Genomic DNA, 15,009 nt, shown 5'->3' on the forward strand with positions numbered 1-15,009 from the left:
TCGGAAAAAACTGCTTTTGAATTTTTCAAAAAGCATCAAAGTAAATTGAACCTTAAGGACGGGCATCTCCCTTCGCACTAGCTCGAACCTTGGACATTCGAAAACCACATGCTCCGGCGTTTCGACCACGTTGCCACACTTCGGACAGAGGGGAGACGCTGCGTTCCCGAACCGATGTAGGTATTTTTCCTGAAGCAGCCGTGGCCAGACAAGAGCTGCGTTAGGTGGAAGTTTTCTGTTCACCCAGGTCGAAAGAATCGGTATTAGTCTATGTGTCCATCTATCGTTCCTCGCCTTATCCCACTCCTGTTGCCATTTAGCCAACGACTCTCATATCTTTCTGTACTCTTGCGGCTTCTTTCCGCCTGTAGCACTCGCTACCCTCCGCTAGGGTGATGCCGATAGGGATCATTCCGGTAATAAAGCATACTTCTTCCAACGAGATGGTTCTGTATGCACTCACAACTCGCATGGCCATGAGCCGAAAGGTGCTGCTCAATTTCCTTTCCTTCTGCTTAGTTTTCAGCGCTGTAACCCAGGCTGGATCTCCATGACTCAGTATCGACGACGACACACTGGCCAGAAAACTCCTCTTGCTACTGCTGGGACTAGAGTTGTTTGGCATGATTCTAGCTATCGCGTTGATGGCCTTCAAAGCTTCTCACAGACATATTCGACGTGGCTGTTGAAGTTTAACTGGTCATAGATCATCACTGACAGGTATTTCAACACGCGTTTTGAGGCTATGGCGTGCTCCTCGACGGTGATTTCTGGACGCTGCACCACTTTACAGTTACTGACTAATAACACTTCCGTTTGTGGTGAGCTATCTGCAGCTTCGCTCCTTGCATCCAGTTACCAATCATGTCAATCGCCTCGGTTGCAAACATTTACACTTCTTCCAGCGTCTCGTCTGTTACCGTCAAGACGACGTCATCCGTAAAGCCAACGATCTCAACTCCTTTAGGCAGCTTCAACGTTAGCGCGCCGTTGTACATCCCGTTTCAAATCGTTGGACCAAGGATGGATTCTAATCGATCTCTGTCCCATGTCTGTCTCGTAGACTAGAACCTGGTTCTGAAAATAACACCTCAGTATCCTGCACAGGTAGTCAGGTCCCTCATTTTATGTAGCGCTTTGGCGATGGCCTCCCAGCTGGCGCTGTTGAACACATTCTTGACGTCGATCGTTATTACGGCGCAATGTCGATCTCCTGTCCACTTCTGTTTGGATGCCTTCTTGGTTCTCTCGACCACTGTCCAAATTGCATCCGCCGTTGTTCTCCCTTTCCGGAATCTGAACTGCCTCTCCGGCAATCCGTGCATTTCCTCAGTCTGTTTAGGATGATTAACTCCAAGAGCTTTCCGAGTGTATCCAGCAGGCATTTAGGTCTATATGATGCTAGCTCCCCCAGCGGTTTTCCTGGTTTTGGCACTAGCTTCTGTATCTTCCACCTGTCAGGGAAGTGACTCTCGTCCAGGCATTTCTGCAGCACCATCCTGAACATGTTCGGGGATTCCACTTTCAACGGGGGCTTTCATCCGGTCTGGGAGCTTTCTTCACCTTCAATCCTTTTGCCACTTACGAGGTCCTCGTTGGTTACTTCAGCATTATCTCCCGGTCCCTCTTCGTACGGTGTAGGTGTCCTGGTCGTTGGGTCGTGTGTAATTTATGGTAATACCAACCGGTGGAACTAACGATTTTAAATTGACTGACACTGGACTAGCCTATCGGTCTCAAGTACATCGATGAACGTACCATAGAGGTAACTCTAAGATCAAAAGGTCTCGAAGAAACGTGCTCAACTTTTTGGCTCAGCTCTAGTACTATCTTCGGTCCCAAGCTAATCGATTCACCTCTCGAAACATAGGAAAATCCACTAACCCCTCATTTTATCTGTCAAACTTTCATAGCGAATCAAAACAAACATAGTGTAGTACTAGCATTTTGACTAGAATGGGGTACGTAATCGATTTGCTTGGGACCAATAGGCTAGTCTAGTAGTGAGCCAATTTAAAATCGTTACTTTCGTATTGATTGTTGAACGTACCCCATTATAGAAGAAATTCTAGTACTACACTATGTTTGTTTTGATTCGCTATGAAAGTTTGACAGATAAAATGAGGGGTCATTGTTTACATTTCGTACGTAGGTCATTTTCACGTGTAGCTCTAGTTACTAGCTCCTCCATCACACGTCAAAACAAAAACGATAAAGTTGAGTGTTTTGTACTGGACTGTGAAATATACGTTTATGTGCAATCGATGGAAAAAGTAGAGCATGATGATGTCCGCCGTGGTGAGTAATATCATAGAGGTAACTCTAAGACCACTGGGTCCCGAAGAAAATCATTATTATTTTTGGCTCACTCAGTACCAGAACAACGGTCCCAAGCAGTCCCAAGCTATTTCACTCACCCCTGCATGTTCTGCATGAATCCACACACCCCTGATGTTATCTGTCAAACTTTCATAGCGAATCAAAACAAACATAGTGTAGTAATAGAATTTCAACTAGAATAGGGTACGTTAATCGTTTGCTTGGGACCAATAGGCTACTAAAGTGGTGAGCCAATTTAAAATCGTTAGTTTCGTATTGATTGTTGGTAATATTTAGTCTAATTTTTACAACACTGAATAAAATTTTAATTAATTGTGAGTTGATATCGATAGCGTTGTTGATATTGAGTTGTCAACTGCTAAGCGCTAAATTTACAGTATACTATTCACCTTCCATGTCACTAGTGGCGCTAGTGTCGGGGAAAATCGTGTCTTGGGAATAATAGAAGAGAGGACCATGTTGTTTATTTATAATATTTGATAGATAACAAGCTGGAAACAAACAAAAAATCCTGAAATATTAAATTATTGATAACAAATGAATATCACTTAATTTATGTATTTATTGAAAATTAAAGTGATCCACAGATTTATGTTTATCCATATTTATACTTCAATCACGATGTTTTTAATCCACCTATTCATTTGCAGTAAGATTAACAAATAGTAAAATAAAAAAAATGGAGAGCTCTCACCAGATCCTGCAGCTGTTTGTGACCATTCAACACTGTTGACTATCATCATCACAAGTGAATAAATAAATTAGTCCATGAGCACTGTCAACCGGATGAAATTGGATGGTCCACCTTTCTTGCTTGAATCAGGATGATATCCATCAAGCCTTGACTGCTTCCTTCACCTTCACTGGTATTTGATGATGGTACACCTTGATTTCTGGTGATTCCTTTCTATCTGAGAGGATTTCCTGTAGTCCTGTATCTGTAATCTTTTTGACGTAGGACTACGTCTTTGATTTCTATATGGGGGTACACTTTGTGAAAACCGAAAATGGAACATGTAACAAATTAAGAAAGATTTTGAACGTTAATAACTCAGCTACCCTTGGTCCAATTTCAATAATTTTATCACCAATCGATCAGAAATATGGCTACGCATTGATAACAATGCTTCCGAATGTTGATTTTCAACAAGAAACTATTAAAAAACTGGTAAATGTTCAGCATTGTCCAAAAGCGTCGAATTAACTAACAAATCCACCAATTACCTACATGCATATGCTGCTTCCCCAGCACAGTCGTCAGAGAGTAGTAAGTAGACGAAACAAGTCAAAGTGGCATTCGCCTCCGATCCTCGGGCGCGTGCGAATAGGGAGGATGGAATTGCGTAATATTTTACACACTCATCGCCATGTTCAGAACCAAACGCAAATTCTTCGAGATAACCACCATCCGTTGTCTGGCTCGCCGTGGCGGTGTCTGACGTATCTCCGGTTTGATTTACGAGGTGTGCTGAAGGTGTTCCTGAAAAATGAGATCTGTGATGCTGTCACCTACACTAAACACGCCAAGCGTAAGCGGCCATGGATGTCATCTACGTTTTTGAAGTGACAGAGACGCACTCTGTTTGGTTTCAGAGGTTAAATCATCACCAACATTGGAAACAAAACGGCTCTTTTCAGGGCCACCAAGCTTATTACAGTAAAGAGTAGGAATAGAATTCATCTGCCTGTTTGTCCATATTCAGAACCACCGACCACACAAAATGCTCATGTGATCAAACTGGAAGCAGGGATACAAATTGTTTTGATCAACCTTGATCAACTTTGAATCGCCACGGCCGGATATTTTCGATGGAAGAAGCAACAATCTAGCATCTAATTCGACGAAGACGGCAGGAAACATTTCTGGATCAACAATAGAATAGGGCCCATCAGCATTTGTAAATAAACCGTTCCAAAGCCTCACAAATCGAAGGCCGCTCACACAAACCAACACCAACATCTTGTAGGTAGAAGTTTCCCCTATCCGATGATGGTGTTGGTTTGTGTGGGTGGTCTTCGCTTTGTGAGTAAAGGGCTTTGGAACGGTTTGTTTACAAATGCTGATGGGCTCTTTTCTATTGTCGATCCAGATTTGTGAAGCCGAGTTATTTACGAAAGAGAGTGTCGATGAAGAGAATCGATCAATGTAGATAGGACCTATTGAAAAGTGACGCGAGATTTGTTTTCCGTACTGAGCTCCAATGCTACCGACGCCAGGGAGGCAGCTCCCAGAGATCTTATGCCTTAGAACATGCCGATGGCGCTGACTGATTTTGGACCCAGGCCTGCTGGGGTGAGAGGTAATCACGCTAACCACCGGCGCCGATATCTATCACGGCGAATGAGAACGACCCAAATTTGAGTTTAGTTATCTCAGAAATAAGTGCAGGAACTCAGCGATGAGTAAATATTCCTCATGTTTTCCCAGGTTTTTCCAAGATTTTCCAGGGAAAAATTCCCGAATTTGAGAAAAGTAAATATTGGATTCACTCAGTCTATTGGTACTACTCCGAGACTGAATAAAATGTTCGTCAATTTCCTCATTTTCTGGCAGATTTTTTAGGTTTTCCACAGGAAATCATGAGACAAATTTACTCATCGCTGAGTTCCTACAGTTTTGGCGATTATGAGTGAACTAAACTCAAATTTGGGGCGTTCTCATTCGCCGTGTACGCAAAAAGAAAATAGCCAGTGTCGCTACTTGATAGCAAACTACTCATAATGGGAGGAGTCTTTGTAGCTTTTATACCACTTGGTTGCACATCATTCTGCTTTAACCCAAAAAGATATAAAGCAGCGCTGCTGTCTGGTATCAGCTCATTTTCGCTTTGGACGGCGTGGTGAGTAATAGCAGCAGTAGGTCGTGGCAAAGGAGGTGCCAATCGTCATAGCAAATTCTTCGAGATTACCACCATCCATCGTCTGGCTCGCCGTCGCAGTGTCTGACGTATCTCCGGTCTGATCTACGAGGTGTGCTGAAGGTGTTCGTGGAAAATGAGGTCCGTGATGCTGTCACCTACACTAAACACGCCAAGCGTAAGTGGCCATGGATGTCCTCTTCAATAAAACGGCCCTTTTCAGGGCCATCAAGCTTACATCAGTAAAGAGTTGGAATAGAATTTATCTATGCTTGTTTGTCCATATTCAGAACCACAAGCCCCCAACGACCACACAAACTTGGAAGCAGGGGTGCAAGTGATTTTGATTGATTCTCGTAATCAACTTTCTTTTTGAAAAAGATTACTACAAATTTGGATCGCCTACAATTCAAAACCGGAAAGAGTTGAGATAATAGATATTTCAGGCATAACATTTGATAACGGCACAAAAGCATTTGTAAACAAACCTTCTTAGGCCCTTTACACGCGAATCAAAGTACGCCCACGCAAACCAACAACATCATCGCATAGGGGCAACTATCACCTTTCCGTAAGTGGTATTGGTTTGCGTGGGCGTACTTTAGTTCGCGTGTAAAGGGCCTTAGAATGTTTGTTTACAAATGCTGTTGTGCCGTTATCAAATGTTATGCCTGATTTGATCAATTAAAAGAAATTAATGCTCTTCACATTTATTCCGTCCACTAGCGGTCCTACGTTAAGCTTCCGTTTGTGCCCCTAGGCACAGACCCTTCTACTTTTTTTAATTTTAGGTTTTCATCATCCAGATCAGGAACAGCTAATACGAAATGTCACTAAAGGAGTCTCCAGGATCAGCATCTGTAAGTCGCATCTCCGTGACGATGTCGCAAGCGAAAGAACGTCGCAGGTTCAGTAAAGGAGTTTGTTTTCGGAGCTCCTTCTTGACTCTTCGCTTGATCTCCATGTTAGAAACTTCTGGACCGGTGTGATAAGTGGGTCTCTCAGGTCACGGTTGATGTGAGAGGAGTTATAGAGTCACGGAAAGACAGCCCAAATCTTGAATCACGTCGGAAATCACTGTCAGATTGATTTTGTATACTGTTTTAAAAACAAGACGAAATATTTTATCTTACTTTTTTTCTCAATAAAAAAAAACCATAGTGGAGAAAATACACGCCAAACTTGTTCAACGTTGAGCCTCTCTCACTTCCCTGTTAAATAAAGCAATAGGAAACTGTAACAATAGGTAATTCTACAATTTATGTAACCATAACCATAAAATGTAACACAATAAACGTTGAAACGTCGGGAAGATATTTAAACTATAGTTTTAAATTTCCCTGAGGCTGCTAAGCCAAACCACTCATGTATTACAGTCAGAAACCTAGTGCGTGGCGAAACCGTGAACAAGCACGCTTTTCGGCGACGGGAGAGGCGTGCTGTATCACAGTTTCGCCACGCATTTCGCACCTTTGGGGTTCTGACTGTTTATTATGCTCGACATTGATCTATAGGCTCTATGGGTTAGTTTTGGCTAAAAAGGGCCAAGCATCACGTAGTTTTAGGTCCACAAGAACTAAACTAATGCATTGCTTGTCACAGATTTTGATACCTCAATTGATAGCTTTAAATTGTATTTCTCTTTTAAATGGTTGGCAGCTTTTTAGGGGATAAACCATTATGTTTCCCCGAAGGTTACATGACAGAAAAAGAGCAATACCATTTTGGAGGTTTTTCCCTTTCATCGGGTGTGATCATCCAGCTATAGTTCGGTAGATTCATGCTGGAAACACCATCGGGTTCAGAGGCGGCACCAGGACAACGGGAATACCAGCTGGATCGAGCCCACGCTCTGTCCCACTTTCATTACCGGAATCGAACCATCATCTGTGGCTCGGAATACCACAACAGATGCAGAGGTGGCAGTGGTCGACGGGAAAGAGCCTCCGTTCTGTCCCTATTTCATAACCAATATGAAATCACCATCAGCAACCCTATTTATGAGCGGGAAACTGCGTGTACCGTTCAGGAAACTGCAAGTGCTGAGCGTGCAGGGGTACTGGGTATAATACGCGCCACGGAATATTATGAACAGTGGTCTTATTTCTGGATCTCTTTAAATATCAATTGATAACAACAGTTTTCGAAACGATAGTTCAGTACCTCATTTAGCAATTCTAGGTTAACAACTTTTGAATTGATGCTGAAAACTTTAGAATTGGTGTTGAAAACGAGCATTAGCAAGGCTGTAGATCATATTACCCCGTGATTCGTTTTACTCCACCTTACCCGACCAACACCTTTCAATCACCGAAACCTTCTACGCTATTCATCAGCCGAAGCCGTTCGTCCGCCGAAAAACCCAGACCTACCACAAACCAAACAGTGACGTCACTACAAAACTCTACCGTTCTTGAAAGTGTTCATATCTCACTCCCTTTGCAGTCAGCCTATTGGCGTTTGAGCATTGAAAACTTGTTGGCAACTATTTGTAAATTGTTTATTTTATTTCTTGAAAGGATGTTGTTATCACCATGACGTCCTGTTAGAAATTGTTGGATAAGCGATATTCCATTCTTCCGACGCTGTAGATCTACTTTTTCACTGAACTAGCAGAGGAGTTTACAAAACATAATAATAATCTGCGCTCAGTAATTTTTGCAACCCGAAAAACTTCTGTAGGATAGTAATTATACCATTAATCTAAATTTTCCTAATTTTTCTTGCCGGAAGAGCGGATAGAGGTAGGGTAAACAGGTAAAAGAGATATTTTAGAAGTTGGGAGAAATAGGTTGTAATCATTTTTTCTTCTTCATTGGAAGTTAAAAATGCCCCATTCGTAGTATAATATTCCCCCACAACAAATGGAAAGTATGCCTAACATTAAAGGTGTGACATGCCCAAAAGCGTCAATATTAGATGTCTCAGACTACACATAGATGGAATAAATATCTTTTTAAATATGCTTACCAACATGACGTAAACAATTACATCGGAAGGATGCATTCCAGAATTGAGTTGCGGCACTTGACAGCTGTCAATTTTGTCCAATTAAATACTTGGATTGCCCTCAGTTTGGCATTTATATTAAACCTGGATTCGTTTATACACTCCTACCCTACTACAATATGCAACCAATAACTGTATGCCTTGGTACTTTCGATTTCTAAACAATCAAACGACTAAACCGAGAATCAGCATTCTTCTAACACAAAACACTCTTTGTTCAACCGGTCAATCAATATCGCATTAGCAGAAGTTATGTAAGATACCCGTGGTACAGCTTTCGGACTCGGGCAACATATTATTTTGTTATTTCCCAACAGAGCACGCGCCCACCCGCAAAGTGGCCAATGAACCATGATTACAGTGTACGGGAGCCGCTGTAAGTAAATAGCTTAATTTTGAAATAATCTTCACCGCTGCCTGTCAGAAGCCACAGTTCATTGATCGTCGCACCGGACAAAAAAAACGAAGAAGATACAATGTTTTGAGCGAAAAAAAAATCAAATGGAGCACAAAAAACCGAGCAAAATAGAGTACGAAAAAATTATAGCAATATTGCGTTTGGTCAGCATCCACAACAACGGGCCAAGCCTCAATTACACTTTATTAGACGTCCGACGTCTGCACAGTAGGTGCACCTAGGAATGAGATGTTTGGAATTAGAACCTAGACCATGAAGAATCTACCATACAGTTATACTATCACAATTAGTCCACTTTCTAGAAGGCTAGATCTTGAACACATTTGGTGTATATAAAAGTATCAAATGATTGCAAGGTATATTTGCTTTACCACACACGACTGTCCTGCCTATGATGTTAGCGCTTCGACCTTGCCTCCATACTTCCGCCGCTGGGTATTCGAACGTGACTGGTGGTTAAACGCAGCACCACCCAAACGGCAGTCAGAATTCGCACGAACCGTATGATTATAATCGCTCTTACCCTACCCGTCAATGATATACTTCGAATCAGTTGATGGTATTTTCCTTCGGGTGGTTTTATTTTTTTATTTTTTCGCTTCCTGGCAGAAATTTCACAGCGTCATTCTATGAGATTGCTATTATTAGGGTTCATTTTGGGAAAGGATCTATAAACAAATAGATATACCTTTATACATGTTCACTCTACGAGTGTGGTCATTAATGGGGAAACTGACTGGGGTGGGAAGCTACTGGGTCTCGCTGCAATTCGGAGTCGTTTAAGCAGACTGAAGGATCACGATATCGCCGAGATGGTTTAATGGCCTAATCGCGCTTTCGCAGATCAATGGCATCGTCGGTTCGTTGGGTCGATTGGTGTTGTTGAACTTTCAATCTCGGTATCCATCCATATACGAGTGGTGTGCCTGTGCATGTCTGTGAGAAGGAATGCTATTTCGTTGCTGTTTGCTACTGCACCCATGAAAAGTGGAGGAACAGTTCGGAGTTCTATAATGATATGCTCTCGTAAGGAATCGTAGCACATTCCGGACGTGACGCGTCCGAATGGCGCGGAAAGGAGATACCAATGCATCAATGATCGGATCAATTAAGCTGTAGCAAATGGAAAGAATGTATCGCAAACAATGAGGCACGGGTGCAAATATTGGTGGCATTTTATGTTGAGCCGCAGCGAAGAAATTGCAAAGTCGTGTGGTATAAATTTTATGACTTTTCTTTTTCAGTAGCAATAATGAGGGTATTATGTAACAAAGGAATAATTGGCAGTAAAATGCATAACCGGTAATCGGAAACCGGTAGATTTTTTACAACGTGTCAAATAATTGAAGTTCTACGAGCTCTTTTTCAATTAGTCAAATTCTCTTCTTATTTGAAACGAACTTGTGAAAGTGCAAACCCCTTAAAAATTCATGAAGGCATTTGATATGCATGAGATTAAGTACATATTTGCGTTAAGCTGGTTTACATTTTCTGTACATTAGACATAAAGCTTTTCCGATGAAATTATGTTTTGTTAATTATACTGTTACGATAAGCGTAACTAGGTGTAGCTAATAGTGATGTCAGGACCATGCCACAAAAAAATAATGGAGAACCCTCACATCCAAGCTAAAAATTCGTCAAGATATCTGCCCAAAACATTTTCAGTACCAATGAGCATGAGCATAGATGACCATACAATTCAAAGTTGCTAATCTGTGATTGACCAGATGCAGTGAAATTTGCAGAAGGAACCAAATTAATGAGGTTTAGGATTAGCAATCTATTCTCAGTGTGCCAACTCCAGTGAAACAGTACAAGGTTTTTGTAATATTAGAACGATTAAATGCTCCTTAAGGCCTGGAAAATTGGTCTTTTACTGCGTAGAAACTTAGATTTACTGTCCTGCCCATGTTTTTTAGCCAGAGGTGCGGAGTGACGGGCAAGCGTCTAGAATAAGATTCTAAAAGATGATTATAAAAGAAGCTTCCAGAAGAAAAAGAAGAAGCTTAAGCCTTTAAATTTGTTGAACCTCTTAACGGAATCCCTTTATGAAGAGCTTTGAGTGGGTTGGTTTATTTCCTTGAAATTCCGTTATAATTGCTTATCTTTTGACAGATACGCGTATTTCGTCTACTACTTGTAGACTTCATCAGTGCCAAGTGGTGTTGACTACTTGGCACTGATGAAGTCAGCAAGTAGTAGACGAAATACGCGTATCTGTCAAAAGATAAGCAATTATAACGGAATTTAAGGAAATAAACCAACCCACTAAAAGCTCTTCAGAAGCTTAAGGTTTAAGGAGCATTTCATAGTTTATATATTACGTTTCCGTAGTGGCCTCCAATCTAGCGTGCATAATATTTTCTAAACATATTATTTTTTTCCCTAGCTCTATCAGTAACGATTTTCTACAATAGTGACCCGGGATGAATCCTGATATCTTCTCCCACTCAACTATGTTTTTACACCCGGATCAAGCATACTTCCGTGTACCGAAAACATCGCTTTTCTATTTCACACCTCTTCGACCGAGTTCTCGCACGTTCTGCAGAGATTTTGTACTGAAACTCAAAAGATCATCCCACATAATCATGAATATAGATCTTAATACACCGAAAGCATAGCACAGCGTAATATATGCGACCGTAGGAATCGTAAGTTACAGAGTCTCTGATAGAAAACCTTATCATATAAAAAAAAACAGTATCGTTGAAACACCCACCAAACGAATGCTTAGGCTCGCCCCTTTCCAGAACTTATCTTGTTTCTCTTTCATAAATACGGTATTAACCACCACCTGGGAACGCAAAACCACCTGGTAAACGCAAATTGAAGGATTTTAAATGGACACACTATCGACTGCATATGGTCCATCATTTGTTTAAAGATTTGTATAGATTGTCCATGCAAAGGTAAGAAGGGTCAAATATCTCGTATCTCTCATCAAAGCATCTCTCATGTCAAAGTAGATTGTGAACAGCTCCTGTACGAAAAAAGCAGGATTTGTTACTTTGACTATATGTTTTAGTATTACTTCTACGTGAAGTCAACGATTTACATAGTTGAAGATGCTAATCTCAAATAACAGACTGTAGTGGTAATTTTTATACGATAGATGGAGTAGATGAAAGCATAGAGTTGATAGTTCCGTTAGAGTACGGCAGTGTGAAGATTGTATATAGATATTAGAAAAGCGAGCTAGGACAACTTTTAAGGAAGGTACAAATCGGTTTTTTCATCTCTCTTTAACAAACTCCCCCTTTGGAGAGGGATGGTGAGGGGTGTGTCCCCCCCGCCACCACTGGCAAAAAGAGATGAAAACCGACCCGCTCAAGTACCAACTGTGTGTTTGAAACAGTTCTACCGATTTTTTACCGCACTTCAGTTGTTATTTGAAGGAAGGCATCCAGTCGTAGGTTTGGAAATTGCAACTATTGTTTACCCCTTGTACCTTCCTTAAAAGTTGTCCTAGCTCGCTATTCTAATATCTTTATGCAATCTTCACACTGCCGTACTCTAACGGAACTATCAACTCTATGCTTTCATCTACACCATCTATCGTATAAAAATTACCACTACAGTCTGTTATTTGAGATTAGGATTTGTTAGTCTATGATGAACATTATGATTATGTTGAAAGGATAGTGTCATACAAAGTTTAAAGATAATGTCACATAGCATAAATAATGAACGTTGTAATTGAAAACAAAAGACGCTTTCCAGCGTAACGGGACATCAGTTTTGTGACCAAGTTATTAAGCAGGTTTAAAATTAAACCTACTAAATGTACTTTCTAAGGTGATATTCATTTTATGATGAAACTTCTTAAATATAGTACATATTAAGCGTAACATTTCGTAACGGGACACCGTCGCAGAAATCCACTTTTCCGAGCATCAATGGCGTAAGTGCCTATATTAGCTCTGGTAAATGTTTTTGGACCCTAGTTTATGCGTTTCTTCTAGACACCAATTAAATCAAAATTGTTTAGGTGGAGAACTGTTTCAGCCTAAGCGTCCATTTTGGGTTTATCAAGCAGAAAACATCAAACAAATCCATGATTTCGGCGTTAACAGGTATGCGTTTGTTACGATAGTTTAGATCAAACGTTACCGAACAAAGTCAATAAGAACGCGTGATATGAATGTTTGCACCCAATATTCTCAAATAGGGTAGGATGATGCAAAACGCACCGTTTAAGTAAAATCCTCAATCGCTGGCGTATGGAAGCTGAAATCAACAAGAAAGTAATGGCGTATTCATTTTCATGTTTTCAACGGAGATCGAGTGATTTAGAACTGCAAAAGGATGATTTTTCATGATTTTCAAGGTTTTTTATAAATTGGTTCATAAATGATAGCGGGGCGAAACGCCTGATTCATGGTGCAATATGCACCATAGTATTGGGGCAAGACTCACGACAACAATGGCCGAAACGTACCATAACATTGAGATAAATGCACCCCATGGTAGACAAACCATAACCCCTGCAAGTACATAATGCAAAGGGATACACTTTAAAAAGCTGTAACATTCTACCCTTTGGGTTAATTTTAAAGAGATGACCTCAGCGTGTATTGTTTACACTGCGTGAGTTTCATCGTAGCCGGCGCCGGTGGTGTAGTGGTACCAGATTGCGGAACATTGACACTAGATTGGCACTAGATTGCGGAACAGAGACCGACGTTATACCTTGTACAGACATACAAAGTACACTGTTGTACTACCGTTGTATTTCTTTAAGCTAGTACCTTAAATTGTACCTTTTGAGGTACTCGATTAAAGGAGTACAACCAACAATCAATACGAAACTAACGATTTTAAATTGGCTCACCACTTTAGTAGCCTATTGGTCCCAAGCAAACGATTAACGTACCCTATTCTAGTTGAAATTCTATTCCTACACTATGTTTGTTTTGATTCGCTATGAAAGTTTGACAGATAACATCAGGGGTGTGTGGATTCATGCAGAACATGCAGGGGTGAGTGAAATAGCTTGGGACTGCTTGGGACCGTTGTTCTGGTACTGAGTGAGCCAAAAATAATAATGATTTTCTTCGGGACCCAGTGGTCTTAGAGTTACCTCTATGGTACAACGGTACTGCTTTGTATGTCTGTCAATGGTATTAAATAAAGGAAAGAAGAAGAAGAAGAAGAGTTTCATCGTCAAATTTCTATTAGTTTTGAAATTGGAGTCGAAGGAACAACGTGTGCTCGAGAAAATTTTGCACCATCACCTCAAGAACCCACCTCTTTCGCACTGAGCCACCGGAAAGATGTTGAGAATCCAACGATCTACTGTTTCTTGTGTCAAAAGTTTTGGAGAACGTTTACTCGTCGATCAGAAGCAAGTGAGTGCAAGAAAATGTGTTCCGTACTGCGTTGAAGATCACAAGTGAGTTGTTGCTACTTTCAAACGCAAACCCAACTATTCCGTTCGGGATGTCGCGAAAAAACTGCACATAACAAAAAGTTTCGTGCAGAAAGCCAAGAAACGAGCAATTCCAAAGTTCAGAAAGGCACCAAACAGCAATGAATGACAGAATTGGACAGCTTGCATGTTAAAAAAAAACCACACTGCTGTACCATGGACGATGAAACATACGTAAAAGCGGACTTAAAACAAACTCCGGGAAACCAGCATGTCACTGCGAAAGACAAGTTCGATGTGTCAGAGTTCTTCAGTAAACAACAAGTGTCGAAGTTCCTTAAGAAATTTCGTAACAACTACAAACGTAAAAGGCAAATTCTACATTAATGAGTGCCTGAAGAAACGACTGCTTCCGTTTCTCAAATCACACAACGTTCATAAAGTTTTATGACCGGATCTAGACTCTTGTCACTACTCCAAGGACGTTCTGGAGTCTCAATCCCCCAAACATACCGGAGTTGTGGCCGATCGACACACACTTAGAAAAAATCATGTAAATGTAGGCAGGCTTGCAATTGCTCATTATAGCTAAAATGCTATTTTTCGGTATTATGAAACAATGGGATACTATAATAATAATTTTTATTTGTAAGATGCAAGAAGAGGTGGTAAAGTTTGTATATGACATATACAATTTGTCAATTTTGCTTTCAGAAGGTAACAACTAGCGATTAGCTGTAACGATGAGCAACGCGATGAGCGAGCAATCAGCGATCATAAAATCGCTAGTTGTTACCTTCTGAAAGCAAATTTGACAAATTTTATATGTCATATACAAACTTTACCACCTCTTCTTGCATCTTACAAATAAAAAATATCATTATAGTATCCCACTGTTTCATAATACCGAAAAATAGCATTTTAGCTGTAATGAGCAGTTGCAAGCCTGAATGTAGGTGCTCTGAGGCTGACATATACGAGCGTCAATTTTGACATAAAATTGAGTCATA

At 40.8% G+C, this 15,009-nt stretch overlaps 1 protein-coding gene across 1 annotated transcript; it reads right to left on the reverse strand.

Annotated features, from left to right (window-relative positions):
- Positions 1–316: 316 nt before the first annotated feature.
- LOC135704946 (uncharacterized) lies at positions 317–625 on the reverse strand. The gene has a single exon (XM_065226487.1). The coding sequence runs from the start codon at positions 623–625 to the stop codon at positions 317–319; it is 309 nt and encodes a 102-aa protein (XP_065082559.1).
- Between the last annotated feature and the right edge of the window lie 14,384 nt (positions 626–15,009).

This window comes from Ochlerotatus camptorhynchus, unplaced genomic scaffold, assembly GCF_037179485.1.
Source record: "Ochlerotatus camptorhynchus isolate MF236.1 unplaced genomic scaffold, CSIRO-AGI_Acam_v1.1 ptg000251l, whole genome shotgun sequence".
Classification (NCBI taxonomy): Eukaryota; Metazoa; Arthropoda; class Insecta; order Diptera; family Culicidae; genus Ochlerotatus; species Ochlerotatus camptorhynchus.